We start from the raw sequence: 22,575 nt of genomic DNA on the forward strand, positions 1-22,575 counted from the left end.
GTGTATGACTTACACAGCAGTGACCAACTTGGGACAATACCCGCCGCCTGGGACGGAAGTGAGGAACCCCGGCCGGTCCTGGCAGGGCACCAGGGGGAAGGTGCAGAGGAGGGATGGGGCATGTTTCCAAAACGAGGAAGAAGAGCCTTCGCCGTTTCACCTGGGCCCAGGAGCCCGTGGTTCCTGCGTTTACGAGCCAAAGGGAGAGCCGGGTGGAGGCTGTGCCAGTGCCAGAGTGTCCCCGCGGGGCTGCCACCCTCAGGACCAGGGGGCGGGGCGGTCAGAGCGGGGAGGGGTGGCACCATGCACCGAGCACGGCACACCCACCCGACACGCCCTGTCCCCACAGCACATGCGAGAGGCCGCTGAGAGGCGGCAGCAGCTGGAGCTGGAGCATGAGCAGGCCCTGGCTGTCCTCAACGCCAAGCAGCAGGAGATCGACCTTCTGCAGAAGGTAAGCGGGGGTGGGGAGGGTGGGGTGGTGGTACGCGGTGACGCAGGGGGAAGAGGCGGCGGTGCACCTGGGCTGCTCGCCGAGGCTGTTGTCCCAGGCTGGGGGTCCTGGCCCTCGACGCTCCGAGTCCTCTGCCTTCCCTGACCCGACCCGGGTTCCTGTCTGAGCTGCAAACACCAACGTAAAGCTCGGACAGTCCTCGTGGTGGGGCCGTGGCGGGGACTTGGGTTACTGGTGGGGGGGACAGCCTCCCAGCAGTGGTTAGAATGAAAACACACACACTCTGACCTGCGACCTCCGCCCTGGGGTTGCCTGCAGGGAGCCCCAGGCCCTGCTCAGAGCATCTGGGGGTTCCGTGCACTGCGGCTGTGGGCCACAGGGGCAGGGACCTGGACTCTGTCCGGCGTCCATCCCAGGGCACGGCTGTGTCCGTCCTGCCAGCACCCACCTCGGGCCAGCGTGACGTCACTGAGTCACTTCGGTCTCATCCAGTATCTGGGGAGGTCGAGTGCTGTGTGATGAAGGGAGCAAATCCAGTTTCCCGGCAGTGTTTGTGGTGTGACCTCATCGACGGAGAGGGAGGGAGAGAAAAGGATTGGGGGGCTGGGCAGTTTGTGCCCCCGCAGCACTGGTGGCAGCATGGGGGCTGAGAAAAGTCCCCTCGACCTTCAAAAGCCATGGTCCCCCTGTCTCTCCCCCCACATACCTGGGGCGGGCGCTCTCTCTCGGAACCACAGGGCTGGGGGCCCTGAGTGTTGTCCTCGGCTCCATCTCCTCCCACAGCCGGCGCCCCTGCCCCCCTGCCCACCCCGGCCCACGGGCAGCAGCCCTGCACCCCTCGGACAGGCTGCCGGGGTCTCTGGTCTCAAAACAAAGGCCAGGACTGCCCCTGCCTCTAATCATTTACTGAGACCCGGAATGAAGCACAGGTTTCATTAAGTCGGTGCTGACGGGGGCTGTCGCAGCCCTTATTACCCGTCCTCACAAGGTGGCTGGCAACCGAGAAGCAATATTTCCTTAGATGCTATCCAGACAGGGTCCTGCTGGGACACCGGCCACACCACAGTCTTATCTCACCCGCGGCGGCTGCCTGGTACCCGGAAGCCGTGCCCCCAGACCGGTGTGTCTGAGCCAGATAACAGCCTGCGGACGTCCGGTGTCGTCTGGAAGGACAGCGGGCCGGGGTCTCGGCACAGCCTGGGCAGTTGTTTCTCAAGCGTCTGATGCTGAGGCAAGCTCACTGGTGCCAACGCGGAGCTCCAGCCCCAGCCCTGTCCAATCTCCTTGGCTCCTTTGTCCCCAGATTTGCTGTCACCTCTGGTTTGGACGCATGCTGCTTCCTTGGTGGGGGCCCCGGGGCAGGAACTCAGGGAATGTTCATGTTGTGCCTTTGTAACTTCTCCGGGCTCCGGTGTTGCAGGAGGCTGAGCCTTGGGTGGCGTGAGGTGGGGGGTTCCGTCTATTGTTTCCATGAGGGCAGTCCGATGCCGCTCTTGCTGACTGCATCATTCATTCATTCATTCATTCGTTCAGCTAACGTTGGCCTTGGGCTGCTCAGGGGTTGTCCTGGAAACTGGGGACACGGGACAGCGAGACCGGGCCTCTGTTCTCACTGAGTGAGAGAGCGGATGAACCCGTTCAGATCGGGAAGCGCAGTGACGGATGGAGGAGGTTGAGGTCGCAGTGGGTCCCACTGAGTCCCCACAGCATTCGTCATTCACAGAGGCTGGGGCCAGGGGCTCGGCCGGGGGTCCAGCATTCGGTCCGTTCCTCCCACAGCGTGTCCCGGGGCCCGGTGGGGAGGCGGTGGTGGGGACAGTGGAGGCTGCAGTGTGCTCCTCCGCTCTGCACGCAGACTGACTGCCCAGCACCGGGGACACGCATGTCCCCTCCTTCCCATGCCCACCTCCCTCCATCTCCTCCCGTGCTGTCACCGCCCTCCCGGCGTCACTGTGCCACAGCCACACCAACCCTCTCTCTCTGCCCTCCACCCCCCACTGTCCACCTCTTGGGGTCTTTGCCCAGAATGCCTGGTCCCCACATAGTGGTGGAGGCAGCTTCTTTTTATCGCTGGAGTCTCTCCCGGCCTCATCACCTCGTGCAGGGAGGCCCCTTGCCCCAGGGCGGGGCCCGAACTCCCGGCACACAGCCTGGCACCCGGCAGGGACCCCACGAAGAGGGCATGAACGGAGATGCCCAAGAACGCTGAGTGAGTGAGCGAGCGTGCGAGGGAATGGGTGGTGTGCGAGCGATCTGCCAAGCTTCCTCCACCGAAGCGGCCGATGGTCAAACCAGCTGCGTGGTGAGAAGGCCTAAGACTGGTACGCAGGCGCCTGTTGAGGAAAGCAGTGGAGATGCCGGCCCGCCCCCAGCGTAACCGTGGGTGGCAGTCCCCCCGCAGACGAGGCCCCTGAGACTCGGTCACGTGCCAGGGAGTTGACGGACAGACCGCAGCTGCCCTGGGCCCTCCGGCTCCCTGGTTTTCGGGGCAGGCGCGTCCTCGCCTTGTCCCGAGCAGCAGTCCTCACTACCGGGGCCCTGGGAGTCCCCACACTTAGGACTCGCCTGCAGGGCTGCCCGGCCTCGCTGGGGGCAGGGCACCCCCTCCTGGGCAAGGCTTGCCTGGCACATAAGGCTGCTTCTGAAACGGGCCGTCCACGGTCCACGCTCTGCCTGCATTCCACTGGCTGCCCTCCGGTGTCTGGGGTCAGCTGTCCTGTGTAGGTGGCAGGGGCGCCCCCTGGCAGAGTGGGGTGTGTCCACCAGCCTCCTCAGCTCTGCGGAGCGTGGGGGCCAGATGCGAAGCTCTCACAGCCCCCCCCCCTGCTGCCACACTGCTTCACGTGGAGCTGTATTTTCAGCTCTCACGTAACCATCGCCTGCTCCCTCCTAACCAGCGTCCACCTTCCCAGCCCAGTCCCCACGGTGCTTGGAGGGGGCTCGCTGCTCCGAGTGAGGGCGTCCATCACTCCCGTGCGTCTCTGCCGCCCCTGAAGCCACCGGTGTGCTGCCACCCCCGACACTTGCTCCCCAGGTGGCCCCCCTTTCTTCTCACAGCCAGATCCTGAGCCTCCCTGTGTCCTGGTCCCTCCTGAGGCCACTGTGCTCGGTAGGAAACTGTGTCCCCATGAAGGTCACAGCTTCCCCCCAAACTGGCCCCTGCCAGGAGCCTTGCTTAAGCTGTCGTTTAGATTTTGCAAGAATTCAGTGCTGCCAATCTGAGCGGTTAATTTTAGCCACCCCTTCCGATTGCCCCTCGGCCCAGCTTGCGAGGAGCCCGTGGGCCCCATCTCCTGATTTTCCGTCGGAGCCGGAAGCCAAGTTGCTCCTGCCAACTTGGCTGAGTTTTAACAGCCGCTCTGCCGCTTTTTGCTGCTTTTCTTCATCCTGCCACTTGACAAACGTCTTCAACTCAACTGGCTCCGTGCGGGTGTTATTTGTATAATCCCTGTGTGCTCTCTGCTGGTTTGCCCCCCCCCCCCCCCGTTTTGTTGCGTTTTGCCGCTTTTGCTTTGAAAGGAACAATTTTAAGCGTTTGGAGACTGAGCTGGATTGAAGAATGGTGTGATTAAACGCCTGCGTTCTATTCACTTTCCCAGCTTTTAAAAGCCTCATTTGAAAAATGTGAGAATGGAATAATGTATGTGAATGAGCGCTGCAGAAATCTTAGTGAGGCTGCTTCTCACTCATCTCTCGGTGGGGGGGGGCACCGGGGCGGGGGGGGGGGAGGCCGGCGCTCCCTCCTTCTGACCCACGGAAGTTTGCGAGTGAAAGGCAGACGCTGTTCTGAGAACACTCAAGGGCTTACTTAGGGTGTCGAATCCCTGTCTCCTAGAGAAAGTGCCCCCTTGGAACTGAGAATTCTTTTAGTTTTCATTTTTAAGACTTTATTTATTTTTGAAAGAGAGGGAGGGAAATATCCATGGCTGCCCTCTCACGCCCCCAGCTGGGCACCTGGCCCACAACCCAGGCCTGTGTCCTGACTGATAACCACACTGGCGACCTTTCACTTTGCAGGATGACACCCACCCAACCGAGCCTCGCTGATCAGGGCTCTTTTTAAAATTAAAATGGGGTGACGTGGGTCAATAACATTATTGAAGTTTCAGTGTCCAGTTGCATGACACACCGTCTGTATATCACACCGTCCGTGCCACCGCCCTAGGTCTAGTCCCCTTCCGTCACCGTGCATTTGACCCCTTCACCTTCTTCATCCTCCCCAACCCCCGTCGTCCCCTGTGGTGGCCACCACACTGCTGTCCGTGTCTGTGCGTCTGTTTGTTTGTCCTGTGGGTTTGTTTGCTGCTCTCAGTTTCACAGCCCAGGTAGGAGTGACATCACTCAGTTCGTGTCCTTTTCCACCTGACTTGTCCCGCCCAGCACGATGCTCTCCAGACCCACCCGTGTGGGGTCTCTTTGCTAGAAAGAGGGGTGACTGGGTCCTATGGTGTCTCTACAGAACTGAGAATTCTAAGTGTAAATCTCAATTTAACACATAAATGGCTTTGTTTTCGGTTCCCGTGTGGAGGACCCTCGTGGTGGCAATGTGGCTGCAGCTGCACCAAACTCCCCTTCACTCCGGCGTAAGTCCAGTAGGCAAGGCGCTTCCATCTACCACAGAATTCCCAGGCAAAGTAAACTAGAACTGGAGTCTAAGCTGCTCTCATGTGCTCAGGCAAGTGAGGGCTGGATCCCCGGCCACGTCGGGGGCTCTTCCCAGGAGAAGAGGGCGCCAATGCCTGTCAGGCAAACCCAGCAGGCGCTTACTATCCTCACAACGCCAGGACCCACGGTCCTCGGGGACAAGGAATAATGATGCCGCATTTTGGTTTCGTGTGAATTTGCCGTCGGGCCCAGGCAGCAGCCAGCCAACCTGAGAACGAACTTCAGTGAAACCTGTAGAATTTTCTTTTCTGTGGAGCAGATGGTTTTGCTCCCAGTACTTTGAAGAGGGGGGTGCCCTGCTGCTGCGGTTGAGCCGCCGACAGCTCGTTGGAGGCTCAGGGCGCCCCCACAACCTCCCCTCCTGGTCTCTGTGGTCCTGCCTGGCCTGCAGCCATGGGGGGGTCAGATCCACATGCCTGTGTTGTTTCGAACAGTGAAGGACACCTGGGGAAATGACGGGGCTCCCTGAGGCTTCGGGAGGAACCATCCCGCTGTTCCGGGTGTGGCCACCCTGCGTGTGGCGTGTCTCAGGAGCAGGCCCAGGGCCTGCCACGCGCACACCTGTCCGAGTCCCGTCAGCCCGTTCCTGCCGTCGGATCAGGGCGCACTTCCCGGTTTCACAGAGGCAGACCCAGCCGAAGCCCAGTCCATCTTGCCCCAAAAGGGAAGGAGAATAAGAACTGACCCAGGCTCTTGAAACTCAGGGCTTAGGACGGCAATAAGAGTCGATGACTCTCTCCCTGATAATCTAGACATTAATCCCATTCTTTTCATTTTTTCCTCCTTTAAATGTGCACTTTTCTCTTTTTGTCATCAAAAAGGCTCAGGTTGAAGCTAAGAAGCAGCATGAAGGTGCTGTGCAGCTGTTAGAGGTAAGCAGACGTGACCCACGGGCTCCTTCTCTGGGGCGGCTGAGGTCAGGTCTGGGGTGGCCCGGGCCCAGCGACATAATTGCTCACGTGCCCACAGGGCACCGGTCACCGGTGCTGTGCACACATCCTCCTGCCTCGTCAGCACAAGCAGCCTGTGCGACAGGTGCCTTCACGATTCCGTGTCCATGGGAGGAAATGAGGCTCAGAGAAGTTAAGCAATTTTCCCTCAGCCACACAGCCAGCATCAGGGCTGGGGGTCTCAGATGTGGTCTTCTCGCTTCTGTTGGCTCCTCTCAAGTGGGAAGCAGGGAGGATGGTCCTTGCATGGGAAGGACTTTTGGTTTCTATGCAGAGGCCCCTCATGGTGGCAAGATGGCTGCAGCTGCTCCAAACTCTCCTCTACTGAGGCTCAAGGCCAGCAGGCCAGGGAGCCCACTTCCCCAAGGAGAAAGGGTGGTAGGCTGTTCCTGTGGGCGTCCTGCTGTCCAGCAAGCTGTGTGGAGCAGGTCTTCAGGGGACGGTGCTGATGCTGAGGGAGCATCTGGCAGTGGGCATCAGGGAGGCACCGGCAGCATTAGAGAGAGGGCAGCCCAGGGCACCCAAGCAGCAGAGGCCCTTGGAAGCACAGCTGCACCGCTGTCCTCGGAGAGCAAGGCGAGTGGCCCTGCTCTGCTGCCCAGGTGGCAGGGGCCAGGCAGGGAAGGGCACTGAGCCGACCAGCGTGGGTGTGGGTGCTGTGCCAGGAGCTCCTGTCCCCTGTCCCTGGTCCTGGCCCAACGCCAGCCTCCCAGGGGCAGGAGGACGAGTGAATCCGGACGGAGCCCCTGGGGTCACCCAGAGGCCTTTGCCCGCTGCATCCTTGGGCCTCCCGCCCGTGGAGACGGAGCCTGCACAGTGCAGACCCCCAGTCACGGGCACAGCTACAGAGCGGGCCCCTCCCGGCTCCCTCCGCCAGGCACGGCCCTCTCGGAGGTGACCTTGTCCTGTCCCCGGGGTGGAGCAGCCACTTAAAACGGAACCCGTGCCTCTCTCGCGGGGCCCCGCAGGGCCTGTCTCCTCAGGAGCAGGTTCCGTGGCTATCGTCATCGACGTGACATTGATATCTTGAAAGCATCCATTAGCTAATGAGTGTCTGAGGGGTGAGTGTGACGGATGGTGGGGGGAGATCCGGCCCTGCAGACCGCCCCCGGCCCCTCTCCCCGAGAAATCACCCGGCTGCTCCGGGACTGCCCCCCACTCTTCAATTTGCATGGGCTTCTGGCTGCAGGCGTGGCTGCTCTTCTCCAGGCGGCCGAAGCCCGTCCAGGTGATGGCCTGTGCTGTTCTGACCGCTCGCTGAGCTGCCACGGTGACAGCCCTGCTGCGGTCCACGTCCCCGGGGCTGGTGGCACTGCTGGCCTGCCTGACGTGGGGTGACGGCTGTGTTGCGCTTTGGTTTGGACAATGACAAGCAATTTAATGTGCTGAGAATCGTACCTTCTCCTACTCACATGTCTTTCTGTGATTGTGTCTTGTTGCTTCGCCTAGAACACCTTGGAGAGCATGCAGGTACTTCAGGGACGTGTGTCCCCACCCCCGTGTACTTGGTGCCGCTTCCCCACGCATGGAGCAGCTCCCTGGGCCCGCTCAACCCCTCTTCTTCCCAAACCACAGCTCCCCGATGCAGCAGAGGGTGTGGTTGGGGGCAGAGAAGCCGCCTGCAAAGCCCTCTGGGGGGCCAGGCTTTCGTCTGGGCCCTGAGACGCTCGGTCTGGCCCCCGGCCGGTTGAGCAGGCCCAGCGAGCTGGGGTTCCCATGTTCTGCCCAGGCTGTAACTTTCAGGCTGGGGAACGAACAGCTCGGTGAATTCAGATGACCCCAGGGAGGGGATGCAGGGAGCGTGGGCCAGCCGCAGGCTGGAGGGCCAGCGGCTGCGAGCCCAGACTCGGGGCGCGGGTCATCGGAATTCAGACCCGGCGCTTGAACGTTGCACCTGCGTGCCGTGTCTGCGTGGGGGTGTGTCTGTGTGGACGGCAGGTGGTGTGGGGGCCTGGGCTGTGCTTCGCCCCTCGGCTGCAGCACCCAGTGTCGCCCCTGACGTGCCTGACTCCAGGCAGCGGCCGGGGCATGAGGTCGGGGCAGCGGTCTGCAGCCGTGGCGCTGCCAGCTCTGACCCGCAGGCCTTGTGTGCTGTGAGGCAGGCGTGATGCTCAAGCGCGACAGAGTTTTGGCTGCCTTGTGAATCCGAGACAAGAACAGATGAAGGTTTATGCTTTATCGGCATCTCCCACCCTGGTTCCCTCAGGAATTCTCTCTTCTGGGGTCCGGACGGTGGTCTCTGCCCCCGCCCAGGAATGGCCTTCACGGCTCGATCCCCCGAGTCCCTGCCGGGAGGGGCGGGGCAGGGACCCTGCGCCTGTGCCCGTACTGGGGAGTCCAGCCGGCCCAGGACGAACCCGACTCCATCTTCGTCCCCCAAGGCCTCCCCCTCTCTGCCTCTGTTGGCGCTGAGGGCAGCACAGGGGCTCCGGGTCCCATTTAGAACGAGGCTTATCTGCCCCTGACACCGTGTGAAAATTCGCCCCATACAGAGACACACCGACTCTGATGGCCTGGGCCTGCCAGCGTGGCAGTCAGTCACTGGGCTTCGGCCACACGTTTTAACGGAGGCACGAATCGTAGGAAGCAAGGCAGACCTGCGTCCCCTTGGTGCTGGGTCCCTGTGGACTGCAGAGGGCAAAGCACTAACCCCCAGGCCTCTTCACTCCCAGGTTCCGCCCAGGGGGCCTCTGTCCTCTTTCAGGGTCAAGAGACCCTGGTTCTGCAAAGGCCCCTGGGCTCAGAGCCTGGTCGGATGACCTCACGGGGTTTTCTCTGTATGTTGTCATTGGGGGCAGGAGCCAGGGCAGAGATGGGCACTTAAGAGGCCGTGAAAGGTGCTCCTTAATTGGGGATCACCCTGAAAAGATGTGAGGGGCCTCCATGTCCCTGGCTGATGACAAAAGCAGGGAGCGCTGATGTGTCTGCGTGGACTGCAACTGCCATTCCACTTTGCTGGCAGCGGGCACCCAGGCAGCCGGAACGTGACGGATCTGGGGGGCCTGAGGTCGGTGCCCACTGTGTGCCCCGGGGCACTGGGAGGTCCTCTGCAGATGAGGGAACCGGGCCCCCCATGAGGGACCCGAGGCCAAGGCCACGCACCCTGGAAGTGGCAGGACAGACCCAGGTCTCAGCATTGCCCCCAGTGCCTCTGTGCAACATGTGCAGACATGCATGAAGCATGTGACGCCCAGGGGCATCTCTGCGTGTGCTCTGCGGCTCAGCGCTGTGCGGGGCATCTGCCCCCAGCTCCCACAGGCACCCAGGAGTCCTCTGGACCAGCGTCTGGGCACGGGGACCCAAGTGCCAGCCCCGAGGTCACTCCAGGGCGGGAGAGGCGAGACAGGCGGGCTGACGGGCAGTTCGAGTGCCTTTAACTCCCCCGCCAGCGCCCGCATCTCCGTCCATCGCACTTAGGAAAATGCTGATCATCTCACTATTTTTCCTGATGTCACCCCTGCCAGTGAGTCCCCCTGGGGCAGCAGTGGAGCCACAGGTGGCAGATGTCGGGGGGCAGCTGCCTCGGGCTCCTCCACGGCCGTCTGGGCCCCGCGGCTGCACTGGGGGCTTGGCGACTGTCCCCGTCTGGGGTCAGAGCCACCCCCCCCAGGCACCGGTGCCCTCCCCGCAGGCCCACCTGCACCTTCCCCAGTGGGCACAGCGGCCCACTGAGCCCCCTCGGCTTTCTGAAAGAGGATCCCGCTGATGGTTTTAAAGGAATCAAAGAAATTAACTTTAGGTTTGTAAATAGTCCTCTATTCTGGACTAAGGCGCTAAAAGCCTAGTGCTGGTGGAGGGCGTGTCCGCTGGTCCTTCGTCCGAGGGTCTGTCACCACCGTCTTGCCGCTCCTCTGTCCCCGCACGTGCGCCGGTGTTGAGCCCGACGTGTGTGGGCACCGGCCTGGGACCACGTTCTCTGCCCAGTGCTGAGGACAGAGTGGGAGAGAGGCCGGCAAAAATGCCCGCCTCGTCGGGGAGACCGGGCAAAATGAGCAACGCAGCAGCCCGGTCACGGCATGAGGAGCGTCGGCAGGGCAGGGCCCCGTGAGGACACACAAGGACTCCAAGCCTGCCCGGCAGAGTCCCCTCGTCACGGCAGAGTCCCCCTCGTCACGGCAGAGTCCCCTCGTCACCGACCCAGCAGACATTCACCGAGCACCTCCTGTGGGCCGACTCTGCAGAGCACTGAGGACACACCGGGGAGCCAGCCCGCGGAGGCTTGGCGCTCACCATCTAGCCAAGGAGCAGGCGACAAACCATCAGGGAGCTAGTAATTGGGGACCACGAGCGCCACACAGAGACTGTCGGGGTGAGGAGGAAGAGCTGCCCCTCCATGGTGGGTGCCCACCGGGCACAGGCAAGCCTCACGGCTGCACCAGCACAGGGGGTGCGGCATCCGGAGAGGCACACGGAGGGGCGGATGCCGCCGGGGCCGGAGCAGGGGCAGGAACTGGAGAAAACAGGAGGGAGCTGCGGGGCAGGTGACCCCTTGTCTGACCCATGTCCCCGAGGGAGACGCCCAGGCCGGGCTCTCCTGAGATGTCTCCAGGTGTCTGCAAGTGGCAGCCACGGTGCCGGAGGAACCCTGCCGACAGTGTCCCTTATTGCTCATGAGCCGTTCTCTGGGGCGCTGCAGGAGCGGGGCGGGCGCCCCTGGGGGGAAGGCGGGCTGGGGGCTGAGTACTGACCACGCTCACCCCAGGTCCGGGCTGTGCCGCCAGCTCTCACTGCGAGTTTCATGCCCCGTGTGCCTGGCCCTGTGCAGAGCCCAGGGCCATCATGCTGGGCTGGGACCCGAGTGTCTGCAGGATCTGGTGGCACCACGGTTCCCGTGTTCGCCCTGGACAGGCACGTGGCCAGCGGCCAGCCTGAGTGGGGAGCGCGGTTTCGTCAGACGCTGTTCCTGGGGGTGGTGGGGGCAGCCTGTGCCCCACACAGGCCCGCCCGGCGCAGACGCACGCACACACGTGCACACCCCCCCCCCCGCTGACCCCGGTGCCTCTCTCAGTGCAAGGTGCGGGAGCTGGAGGACACGTGCCGGGCGCAGAGTGAGCAGTTCAGCCTGCTGTCGCGGGACCTGCAGAGGCTCCGGCAGCACGCCGGCAGGACCGACCTGCTGGGCGGCTCCCTGGCCTCCCTGGACGTCCCCTCGTCCCCCGGCAAGCCCTTCCCGCAGTTCATGAACGGCCTGGCCCCCTCCATCAGGTCAGGTGAGTGCCCAAAGCCCCGCCCTCCCAGGCCGGGGTGCGCAGGGTGCCTGGCCATCCCCACCAGGGCTGTGCCTGCTGGGCCAGGGGGCGAGTGGGCCAGGACACTTGGCTCTTAACAGGTGTCGGCAAATACGCCCCCGGCAGCGTGACCTCGGTGCTGTTCGGAGCCCCACGTGCAGCCACACACCTGGGAGTCCAGGGTGGGACTTGAACCGGGGGTTGTGGGCAGGGCCCACGCTGTCACTCCTGCGTGGACAGAATGGCCCTGGGACGCCTCACTGGCCGGGACGAGCAGTGTGTCGGGGACAGTGCCCCTCCACTGCCCGGGCAGAAGAGCCCCGCCCTCGTTCCCGGCTGGCTTCGGGTTCGGGCCTCGGCCTGTCCAGTGAGGAGCCTCACGCTCGCCCTCGCGGCTGTGGGCGCTGGGGCCGCGGCAGGGAGCAGCTCGCAGCCCCGCAGGGCACACGCGTCTCGTCAGCCGCCACTGCGGCTGCAGACCAGCTCTGGGCCGTTCTCCGAACCTGCTGCCGCCGGGTTCTGGGACCACTTGGTGCTCACCGACTAGGACCCAGGCAGTCATTGCTTCAGTGAGGCAGTCCCATGAGGTGACAGCCACCGAGAGAGACGGGGGAGAGGCCCTGGGTGGCCGAGACCCAACTGTCACGGGACAGGGCTGGCCAGCCCGGTCTCAGAGCTGCTGGCCCTGCCCGTCACTGGGGTGGGGATTGTGGCCACCGGGCCCCATGAGAACAGGACGGCCCTCGTTTCTAGTCAAGGTGGTGTCAGCCCCAAGCCCGGCCCATTGGCCGCTTTGTGACTCATTGGGACCCCTCAGGCCCTGAGTGACAGCAGAGCCCACCCGTGCTGGTGGGAGCCAAGTGGAGCCTGTCACCGAGTGTGGGTGGCGGGCCACAGGTGCAGCCTTGAGTGCTGTGGGTGCAGCTCAGCGGACAAGGGGCTGCCCCGGTGCTGACGGGGCCGCGGCTCACGGGCCTTGCGTCCTCTCAGCTGTGGGCCAGGGAAGGGGGAAGCCCTTCGCCCGCGAGGCCCACTAGGTTCTGTCCGACGGGACCGTTCTGCCTCACGTGCACACCCCCCACCACCGAGCCATGGCCGCACGGGGGGACCCCGCCTGGCAGACGGCCCACGCGGGGTTGGTCGGGCAGGCTGAGTAGGGGCGGGCGGCCCCGAGCCGAAGCCAGAGATGGGGTGGGGGCAAGCGGTCTGTCATCTCGTTCCTTCCACGTCCCCTTGTCTCCACGGGCGGGGCCAGGTCAGGAGAGCGCCTTTGGAAGCCACCCGGTGATCGGGGACTACATCCGGCCCCTGCCGCTCCCCGGGGACAAGCCGGAGCCGCTGTCTGTCAGGCCCACCTTTCTGTCAAGATCGGGAAGCCCAAGATGCAGATTTGAGTCCGAGGTGAGTCTGTCTCGGGAGGGGCCCACACAGCCCCGCCCCGCGTGGGGGCAGCGGCGGCTCCCAGGACCCCCGGCACCCGAGGCTGCGGAGCCCTGGGGGCCTGAGGGGACGTCCAGTGTGTCTCCCCCTCGGACGTGAGACCGCAGCCTCGTGACCGCGTGTCATCTGTGCCTTTGACAGATGGACAATGAGCGGAACGCCAACCCCTCCAGGCAGAGATACTTGGGGAAGGTGCACCTGTGTGTCGCCCGCTACAGGTGAGGCCACGCCCCTCCGCCCCGCCAGCCTCTGTGGGTGCAGGGCCTGGGGGCAGGTGAGGTTCGGGTGTGGGACCTGCCATGAGCTGCCACCGTCCCTTCTCAGGCCCCGAGTGCAGGCTGGGCAAGGCTTCTATGGACGTGGCCGTGAGGGACAGGGAGGCGTGGCGTGGTCACACCTGCACAGGACAGGGGTCGGGAGGCCCCACCCCACCACTCAGTGAGCTCGTGACTTCGGACAAGCCCACTCTCCTCACTGGGCTGTTTACACTGGGGAGTAAGGACGGCTGCTGGGCTCCTCTCGCTGGGATTCACTGGTGACCGAGCACCAGGAATATCATGGTGTTTGCTCATTGAGACCTTTTCTGTTGTTTCAAATTAATTAACCTTTTAATTAGAAAACCCAAAATGTGTGTAACGTGTTTCATCTGCAAGCTGGACGTGACTTCCAGAGATGGCGACTCCAGTGTTTCGAGGACTCGAGGACGCGGGCACTTTTGTTCTCCTGGTGGGTGGGTGTTCTCCTGGTGGGTGGGCAGAGTGCCGTGGGCACCCACGTGTCAGGACACTTTGGAGGGGCGTCCCCAAGGCCTCAGAAACGTGCACGGCTGGCCAAGTGAACACACTTCCGAGGGGTTTGTCGGAAGAAAGCGTGCAAAGAGGTCTGTAGGGACATCGGTCAATACTGATTAGAGTAGCCCAAAGTCAGAAGCAACATCAACGCCTAGTGTTAGGAAGTCAAAGCATGGGACTCTATCCAGTGGAATACCATACACCCATTAAAAAGGTTATGCGGTGGGAAAAACAAGCAGATTATAAAGTAGTGTGTGGAACGTGATTATGCCTTTGCCGAATAGTGTATTTGGAAAGATGCAGGGTTGACCATCTTCCTCTTTGCTTACGAATTTGGAAATCTATAGCTATGGTAGAAGTGACAGGTGTGAGCAGAAATACCAGAATTATAAATGTGTCACCTGATGCGAAGATCCCAGGTGTGCAGCTCGGCTTCAGAACTCTGTTTTCAGTTGGCGGGAGGGAGCCGGCGATGGCCGGAGCCTCGGTGCACAGAGAGTGGACTCGGTGAGGAGGCGAGTGCGAGTCGGCAGGGCCGGGGCTGCGATCAGCCTCCGTCAGTGCGTCCCTGAAAGAGTTTCGTTTCTCCTGCAGTTACAACCCCTTCGACGGCCCAAATGAGAACCCAGAGGCTGAGCTGCCGCTCACGGCGGGGAAATACCTCTACGTCTACGGAGACATGGACGAGGACGGCTTCTATGAAGGTCTGTTAAGAGCGTGGCCGTCGGCTGGTGTGCGGGGCCGGCCCCCGGGCCAGGCGGGTCTGTCCAGGGCCTGATGAGCAGGCCAGGTCCCCACATGACCCCTGCTGGCCCCAGGCTCTGCTCTGAGCCTCCCACTCCCCAGAGTCACCAGGTCGCCCTCTGGCGAATGGTTTTCCGGGCTATAGAGTGGCCATAGTGACAGTTGCCACCTGGGGAGGCCGAGGGGACGATGAAGCCTAGGCCTGGTCAGAGCAGGGCCTGGGCACGGGACTCGCTCAGCAATGTCAGTCGTCACTCCTGCCATCGTCATCTGCAGTCAGCGAGGCCGCATTCTCAGAGCGCCCCCAGGCACACACTGACCCAGCCAGGTGCACCCCCACACCCCCCGGCCCCGCCGCAGGGTCCACAGCAGAGAGCACGCGCTCACCCACTCGGGTGGAACCCGGAGCTGATTCAGCGGTCGCTGTGGCTTCCCTTGGGCGGGACGGCAGCGCCGAGCACTTCCCAGCCTCCAGGGTCCCCTGGCATCCCACCCAGCAAACCCCCTCTGCAACTCAGACACGGGGGGAATGGTCCGTTCCCGGGGTGCCGGCAGGTTCCCAGTACTTCCCAGTCCCCGAGCCTCTGCTCCGGCAGGCCCTGGAGGCTCTCGGAAGGAGAGTGCGGAAGTGAGACCGTTGCTTGAAAAGAAAGAGCCCCCCCACCCCGTTGACCACCCACAGCCACCAGTCTTCCTGAGGGGAGCCACTCGGGTGGCTTTGGTCACAAACAGACACCCTGGGAACCTCACAGTGTCGCACATGGCACTTTGCAGGGCAGGCCCCTCCCCCCGCCGTCCTGTCTGTGTGGTCCCCACACGAACACCGAGAGCCGGTGCCCATGGTGCGGCCTCCACACCCGAGGTCTGCATGTGGTATTGGCCACCGCTGACCGAGGGCCGGGGGCCCCCGTGCCGCCCAGGGGGTGGTGGCGGCAGAGTAGGGGTCCGTGTGCAGACACAGGCAGAGGGCGTGGAGGCGTCAGGTGCCATGGAGACACCAGACGGATGGTGGGGCGCTGGGCCGGGGGCACCGTGGGCATCGGGAGTGGGCCCCGGTCCCGAGGGGTGGTGTCTGAGTGGGTTCCTGGCAGGGCCCCGCGTGCTGGATGGGCGGTCACTCTGCCCTGCATCCGGCAGGTGAGCTCCCGGACGGGCAGCGGGGTCTGGTGCCCTCCAACTTCGTGGACTTTGTCCAGGACAGCGAGTCCCGATTAAGTGCCCTGGGGACCGAGCTGGGTCAGAACTTCATCAACCACAGCGGCCTGGGCCTGGACGGGGAGAACATCCTGGACCTGCACTCGCCCACCCAGCTGGACTCGGGCGTCACCGACAACGGCGTGGGGATGCTGGACGTGAGCGTCGATGACGTCGGAGAAGACATCGTGCCTTACCCTAGGAAAATCACCCTCATCAAACAACTCGCCAGAAGTGTCATTGTGGGCTGGGAGCCCCCGGCCGTGCCGCCGGGCTGGGGCGCCGTGGGCGGCTACACCGTGCTGGTGGACCAGGAGCCGCGCCTGAGCCTGCCGCTCGCGGGCAGAACTAAGGCCCTGATCGAGAAGCTGAACGTGGCGGCCTGCACCCACCGCGTGTCCGTGCAGTGCGTGACGAGCCGGGGCAGCTCGGACCAGCTGCGCTGCACGCTGCTCGTGGGCAAGGACGTGGTGGTGGCCCCCTCCCAGCTGAGGGTGGACAGCGTCACCCAGGTCTCCGCCCGGCTCTCCTGGCTGCCCACCAACAGCAACTACAGCCACGTCATCTTCCTCAACGAGGAGGAGCTGGACGTGGTCCAGGCGGCCAGGTACCAGTACCAGTTCCTCAGCCTCAGGCCCGACACGGCCTACAAGGTCAAGGTCCTGGCCAGGCCCCACCAGATGCCGTGGCAGCTCCCCCTGGAGCAGAGGGAGAAGAAGGAGGCCTTCGTGGAGTTCTCCACGCTGCCCGCAGGTGAGCCCGTCCCCCCGGGGCCCCCCGGGGTGAGAGCAGCGTCGTCAGCCGTGCAGGACTTGGGGTCGGGGTGCGGAGGGGCGCAGGAGGGGAAAGCTGCCTGTGGCCAACGTCACCTGTGAAGCACAGGGTGCGTGTGTGTGCGTGTGTGCAAGACAGCACAGAACGTGGACTGTGTTTAGGGCCTTGGTGTTGGCAATGTTTCTCTTCCCCCCTCGCCCGTCCCAGGGGCTCGTCCTGTGAAAGACGGGCAGAGCGAGACCTTCCCGGGACACAGCCGGGCCCCGCCCCTCCCGGCCCTGCCGCTGGGTGGCACTGGCCCCAGCACCTGCACTCCTCCTCTTGACGGGCCTCCTGCTGTAAACCACACACCTGGACGCGTTTGTGCACGAGGTGTGAGGCCTCTGGAGACGCAGTTCAGGTCCTGGGCACGTCCACTGAGTGACCCTGTCTCCTCTGCTCGTCCTGGGCTGTAGCTGGAGGAGGGTTGACTCCCACCCCCCACACTCCAGAGAATTGTGGATGGCGGTACGGACGGGCCTGCGGGGTCCACTCGCTGTCCGGTTTATCCCAGTCACTAGTCTGTCCTGTGACCCCTGGTCCCCGCGGGGAGCCTGAGCTCTGGGAGGAGCCGCCGTCTGGGAGCAGAGCAGGGGTCTCTGCAGGGACACTGGAGGTGTGAGCTCTGTCCTCAGGGCCTTCCTCCGTCCCCTCCGCCACCTGGGCCCCACCTCGTTCCTCAGGAGTTTTGCTGACACTTCAGTATCAACTTAGCCTGAAGTCGCCCACCAAACCCAAGGCCGGATTTCCAAGGCGCAGCGGCCCTACGCCCCATCTCTCCTTGTGCCCTGGGGTCCTAGGCGCCCCCACACAGCGGGGGTCTGACGCACCGGGCTACAGGGCTGCGCGCGGGCAGCAGACAGGACTCTGGGCAGGAGGCATCCCGTGGAGACTGGTTAGGAATGGTCTGTTCGTTCCTGTTCCATGACGGCTTCATTCCATGGGTAGTGACCGTGACTGTGGGGTCAGGAGGCCCCTCTCACCATCGGTGCTCGTGCGGAGTCCTGTGCTCAGCTCTGGGGACAGAAATGAGACATGCACACAGGGCTGCGTGGGCACAGAGGACGGCTGTGGCACGGCCACGGGCAGTTGGGGAAGGCTGCCTGCAGAGGAGGGGCCGGGGTCAGGGACAGGGTCGGGGACAGGGTCGGGGATGGGGCGTGGCGTGTCCCACGGATCAGCTCCCAGGTATCGAGCATCTTGGGCCATCCGAGCTGCTGGGACAAAATTGCCCAAACCTGGTGAAAGGACGCATGTTTCCCTCTCACAGCTGTGGAGACTGCAAGTCCAAGGTCAAGGTGCCAGCAGACTCAGTGTCTGGGGGTCCCCTTTGAGCCCACAGGCTGAAAGTCTTGCAGAGCCGACACCCAGGGTCCAGGGCTGCCAGTGAAGCCCCTGTCTCCCTCCACCTTCCCCGAGGTCACCGCCTGGGGGACACCCAGTCCAGGCTTACGTCGCTTTGAGGGAGAGACAGAGGGAGGAGGGGCATGTGAGCCCTGCCCAACGCTGGGGTCCCTTCAGCCACCCTGAAGCTGCCCTGCACTGACTGGCCAGGCCTGAGCCACAGACTAAGGACCGAGTGGTGGCCCTGAGGGAGCAGCCCGCTGTGCCCCCCACCCCCGGACCCACGTTCACACTCTTGTCTCTCCCCCTCGCCCGGGTCTCCATGTCTCGTCATTCATTTCATTTCCATCAAAGGGGAGCTGGGTCCACCAGCACGTGAGTTCCAGGTGCACGGCAGAGTGTTTCCACAGTGACAGGCCTCACTGAGAGATCACAGTGACACGTCAGTGGCCGTCTGTCCCGTGCAGAGTCACTGAGACTCCCCGGCCATGCCCTGTGCTCCTGGAGCAGCCGGAGCTGACCCACACAGTGAGCGGGAGTCTGTGCCTCCCGAGAGTGACCCCTTTCTGGTGAGCCCCTGCCCGGCACGAGGGCAGCTTACCTGCCTTCTGTCCCCAGGTCCTCCGGCTCCGCCCCAGGATGTCATGGTCCAAGCAGGGGCCACCCCAGCAACTGTCCACGTCTCCTGGAAGCCGCCGGCCCTGACCGCTACCGGGCTGTCCAATGGGGCCCACGTCACGGGCTACGGCGTGTATGCAAACGGGCAGAGGGTGAGTGGTTGGGCAGGAGGCTCGCCCGGGGCGGCTGACACCCACCCCGGGGGGCGGTGACCGGGGGAGCGTCCCTCTTCCTCCTCAGCCCACCAGCACTTACTCGGCACCTGCCGCCTGGTCCCCCGGGCGTCGCAGGACACTGAGCGCCCCCACTTCTGTCTGCCCCGCTTTCCCTGCCCGCCTCCCATCGGTTACCTGCTCCGCACTGTTCTCATTCTGCTGCCCCAGGCTTAAAAGTCCACCTGCCTTGGGTCCCCCGATATCAGGGCCCCTCTGTAGGGGGTGGGCTCGTAAACCCGCCAAACTGACTCCCACCAGACACCGTTCAGGCTCCTCGGGAACATGACACGTGTCTGGGCCTTGACTCCAGTGTCTGGCGTAGGGAAGCCTGTGGCCTCCGCCCCGCGCCCGTCCTGGCACGTGACCTGGACAGGGCTGGCTTGGGGGTGGGCGTTCCTGTCTGTCCTCCTCCTTCCCTGCCCCGGTCCCCACGAGGAGCGAGGGCTGGCCAGTCAGCAGGTGTGAGTGTCTGCACTTCCCCCAGCTCCCTCTGTGAGCACGGGCCCCGTGGGCTGCAGGGCTGTCTCTGCTTGCCCACCCGTCTCCACTGGGCGGGAGCCAGCCCGACCGCAGTCCGGCCCTGTGTCCTGCCCTGCTCTGATCTGTCTGCATCCCTGCATCTGTCTCTGAGCTGGGCCTGGACCCAGGAGCCTTTTCTCCCATGGGCTAAATTGGCCCCCAGACCCTCCGACAGCCAGGGGTCCTGGTGCCTGCAGACCTCCCCGCCGGGCCCCCCAGGCTGAGACTCAGGGGCCCCAGCTGCCAGTCACAAGCGGCGGTCTGAGGCGGGCCCCCCAGTCAGGGCTGCAGGGAGGGGCTGGCTGGGCCGGCAGCCTGCGAGTGGGCTTTCTCCGTGGCAGGTGGCCGAGGTCATCGCGCCCATGGCGGACAGCACGGCCGTGGAGCTGGTGCGGCTGCGAAGCCTGGAAGCCAAGGCTGTGACCGTGCGGACCCTCTCTGCCCAGGGGGAGTCTGTGGACTCCGCCCTTGCTGCCGTCCCCCCCGACCTCCTGGTGCCTCCAGCCCCCCCCAGAATTGCTCCCACACCGAAGCCATTAGCAAGTGCCGGAGTCCCCGATACCAAAGATGACCGCCCGGGCCCCTACGTCACGGTGGACGAGGCCTGGGAGCAGGGCCGGGCGCCTCCTCACGGGCACAGGCTGCAGCCCCCCGGCCTGCAGGGGAGGCGGTCGCCGTCGCCCAGCCGGATCCTCCCGCAGCCACAGGGGGCCCCAGTGTCCACCTCCGTTGCCAAGGCCATGGCCCGGGAAGCTGCACAGAGAGTGGCGGAGAGCAGCAGGGTGAGAGCGGTTCCCGCACGGGTCCTGCCCCCCCCCCCATGGAGCATGTGTACCCTCAGCCGCCCCTTGGGCTGCCTCCGAGGCCCGTCCCCGATGCAGCCAGTGTCCTCACTTTGGGGACCTGGACCCGGGCGACGGGAGCCAGGGGTTGTGGCCTGGCCTGGCGGACGCTGCACCGGCCCCCGGCCAGGCTCCAGTGTGTCCTGGGCGTCAGCCTGGGGACCGATCATCCTACCAGGGCACCTCCTGGCCCTGCTCACACCTCAGTTCTCACTGTGTGTGTGTGAGGCACACGCACAGGTGGACATGTTTGCACACGTGCACTCGTGGTACGGAAATTCACACGTGTGTTTGCGTGGCATCGTTAGGAGCGGTCTGGGCCCCGGGGACAGGGAGCGTGAGGTTGCACTCCAGGTGCCATGTGCAGAGGGGGCACGTGTCAGACGCCCCTGCGAGGCGAGGCTGCCTTCCTCTCCCAGGGCCTGAAACTGAGCAGCACCTGGCGCCCTCCCTGCCTGGGGTCAGCCCGACTTCCCCCTCGGTGTCTGCTGGGTGGTCAGCGCACTGGCGGAGGCTCAGTGGCCCCCCAGGCCGCCTGTCAGGTCTCCAGGATGGTGACCCCCGGCAGCACCTTCTCGATGCTGGTGCTTGGAGACCCCCACTTCCTGAGAAACCCAGGGCCCGGAGGCTGGGCAGGGGCCCCCAGGAGGTCAGGCTGAGAGGCAGGTCACCTCCAGGGTCCCGGGTGGGGTGGGAGAGCCGCTGGGGCAGCCGGTTGGCCTCTTGGACGACTGTGGGCCGGCTTTCGGGGGAGGCCTCCTGGCTTGTTTGGTGTCTGCCTCTGACACTTAAGAAGCAGTTGGACTCTGACCTGTGGCCTCCGACTGCGGACGCACTTCAGCATTTGTGTGTTTGTCCTGGCCACACCCTGCTCTACTGGTTCACGGGGCTGAAGCCCGGCTGATGGCAGAGCTCTGAGTCTTGGCGTTGCTCTGTGGGCAGGAAGGCCTGGTGGGCGGCACTGCCCCTGTCCATCGGGCGCAGCCCAGCATCCCACAGCCTGGAGACCCTGCCCAGGACCCCAAGGGCGGTCGGAGGCAGAGCTGGGTGAAGGGAAGGGGCGGACGCAGAAGGCCCGGGGGCCTGGACCCCCCCTTCCCTGTGCAGCCCTGGGGCCAGGCAGCCTCTCTGCTGGCCCCATCCCGATGCCGTGCTCACCCACCTCTTTCCTCTCCTTCCAAGTTAGAGAAAAGGAGCGTCTTCCCGGAGAGGGGCGGCCAGTACGCCAACTCCGACGAGGAGGAGGGCGACGAGTCCCCAGACGTCAGGCGGAGAGGCACCTCGGTGGAGGACTTTCTGAAAGGCTCTGAGCTCGGCAAGCCCGTGAGTGTGTGGGTGGGTGGGTGGGTGGCGGGCGGGCGGCTCCCAACATCCCTGCCCTGCACCGGCCTCCGGAGGTCAGCACGGCCCCTGGGCCCTCGGACGGCTGGGGAGGTGCCAGGCCTCGGGAGGACCAGCTGAGTGGGTGTGGGAAGTTTAGATTCAGCGATCCCTGTGCGCTGGGACCGCATCTGGGGACATTTCAAAAGCCTGAATGTGAGCCCCCCACGCTGACCCCCATGCCAGCACCTGGTTGCAGGGCATTTTGTGGGTCAGACGACCAATGGGCTCAGCTCAGGCAAAGCCTGCCATCTGCCGATGCGCTTTCCTGAGCCGAGCGGACGTTTGTTGGGTGTCATGGGAGGTCCAGATGGAAAACCGCCGGCATGCTACGCTCCGAGCGGCAAAACGTCCAGACGAGGCTCACGAAGCAAATCCAGCCCGTGGCTTTGCAGGTCTGACCAGGCCTCTCCTGATGGTGCCAACACTGGTACGGGGCAACCGGAGGGCAGGGCCTTGGAGTCCCAAAACCCAACATCCTCCACATCACTCACTCCCATGGCAGGGCAGGGCAGGGCAGCGCCAGGGCCTCACCCACACCTAGCAGGCAGGGGCCACACCCTGGCTCTGCTACTGCCGTTGAAGCTGCAGGCAAGTCCCCCAACTTCTGCAAATGTCAGCTTCTTTCTCTGTGAGGTGACGTTAATGTTCCGTGCACTCACTTTCAGACAAGGAACAGCGTGCCCCACTACAATGACAAGATAACACGAACATGAAGTCACCTTGTTGCAGGGGTCTCTGGTAGGGGGCTGCAAGGTCCAGTCAGCTGCTCAGCTGTGTCTGGGCTCTGGGTTCTGAACCTTCTGTTGTTTTGGCCGTTCTCATGGTTACGAAGTGGCTGCCATAGCTCCAATAATCACACCCTCATAGGACAGCATCCCAAGAAGGAAGGAAGGGACATCTGAGGGAGGAGGGGCTTTCTCCTCTGCAATTCCTGTTAATGGGAGGAAAATATTTTGCAGAACCTCTGTCAGACATCCCATTGGGCAGCCAGGGTCATGTGCCCATGCCTCCAATTCACAAGGTTCCTATGAATGGCTTGTGGGTGACCTACCTGGCAAGCAACCAACAGATCGCCACATCCCATAGCGCACTGCTCACTCATCATCACTGGGCTTGAGCCACGTGAGGCCGTTCCCCTGCCGGGAGTTCATGCCCATGGGCTTCCCAGACCTCACTGAAAGCCCGCCTGGTCTTCGTTAGTTTGCCCCCTGAGAACCCACCCGCTTTTGTGTTGACTGCTGCGAGCCTTGTTGGGAGAATTGGGGCCCGAGCAGCTGGGAAGCTGATGCAGCAAACTGCGCCAGCCGAGGGCTTTTCAAGCTCTCGGGCACCTCTCTCGGGCACGGGGCAGGTGCAGCTTTCTAGAACCTTCCGC

The 22,575-nt window shown here is 63.8% G+C and overlaps 1 protein-coding gene across 3 annotated transcripts in view; it reads left to right on the top strand.

Moving 5' to 3' along the window:
* Positions 1-22,575, top strand: part of RIMBP2 (RIMS binding protein 2) — a 96,712-nt gene that overhangs the window by 57,578 nt on the left and 16,559 nt on the right. For all 3 annotated transcript variants that reach the window (XM_037161059.2, XM_037161057.2, XM_053669923.1), the window contains exons 4-13: positions 350-454; positions 5,941-5,991; positions 11,078-11,279; positions 12,553-12,698; positions 12,879-12,955; positions 14,123-14,232; positions 15,410-16,219; positions 18,242-18,393; positions 19,317-19,757; positions 21,000-21,140. In XM_037161059.2, the coding sequence (XP_037016954.2) occupies positions 353-454; positions 5,941-5,991; positions 11,078-11,279; positions 12,553-12,698; positions 12,879-12,955; positions 14,123-14,232; positions 15,410-16,219; positions 18,242-18,393; positions 19,317-19,757; positions 21,000-21,140 (2,232 nt within the window). In that variant the 5' untranslated portion in view covers positions 350-352. The remainder of the gene's footprint in view (positions 1-349; positions 455-5,940; positions 5,992-11,077; positions 11,280-12,552; positions 12,699-12,878; positions 12,956-14,122; positions 14,233-15,409; positions 16,220-18,241; positions 18,394-19,316; positions 19,758-20,999; positions 21,141-22,575) is intronic.

Source organism: Artibeus jamaicensis, unplaced genomic scaffold (genome assembly GCF_021234435.1).
Source record: "Artibeus jamaicensis isolate MK-2021 breed Jamaican fruit bat unplaced genomic scaffold, CSHL_Jam_final contig_525, whole genome shotgun sequence".
Taxonomy (NCBI): domain Eukaryota; kingdom Metazoa; phylum Chordata; class Mammalia; order Chiroptera; family Phyllostomidae; genus Artibeus; species Artibeus jamaicensis.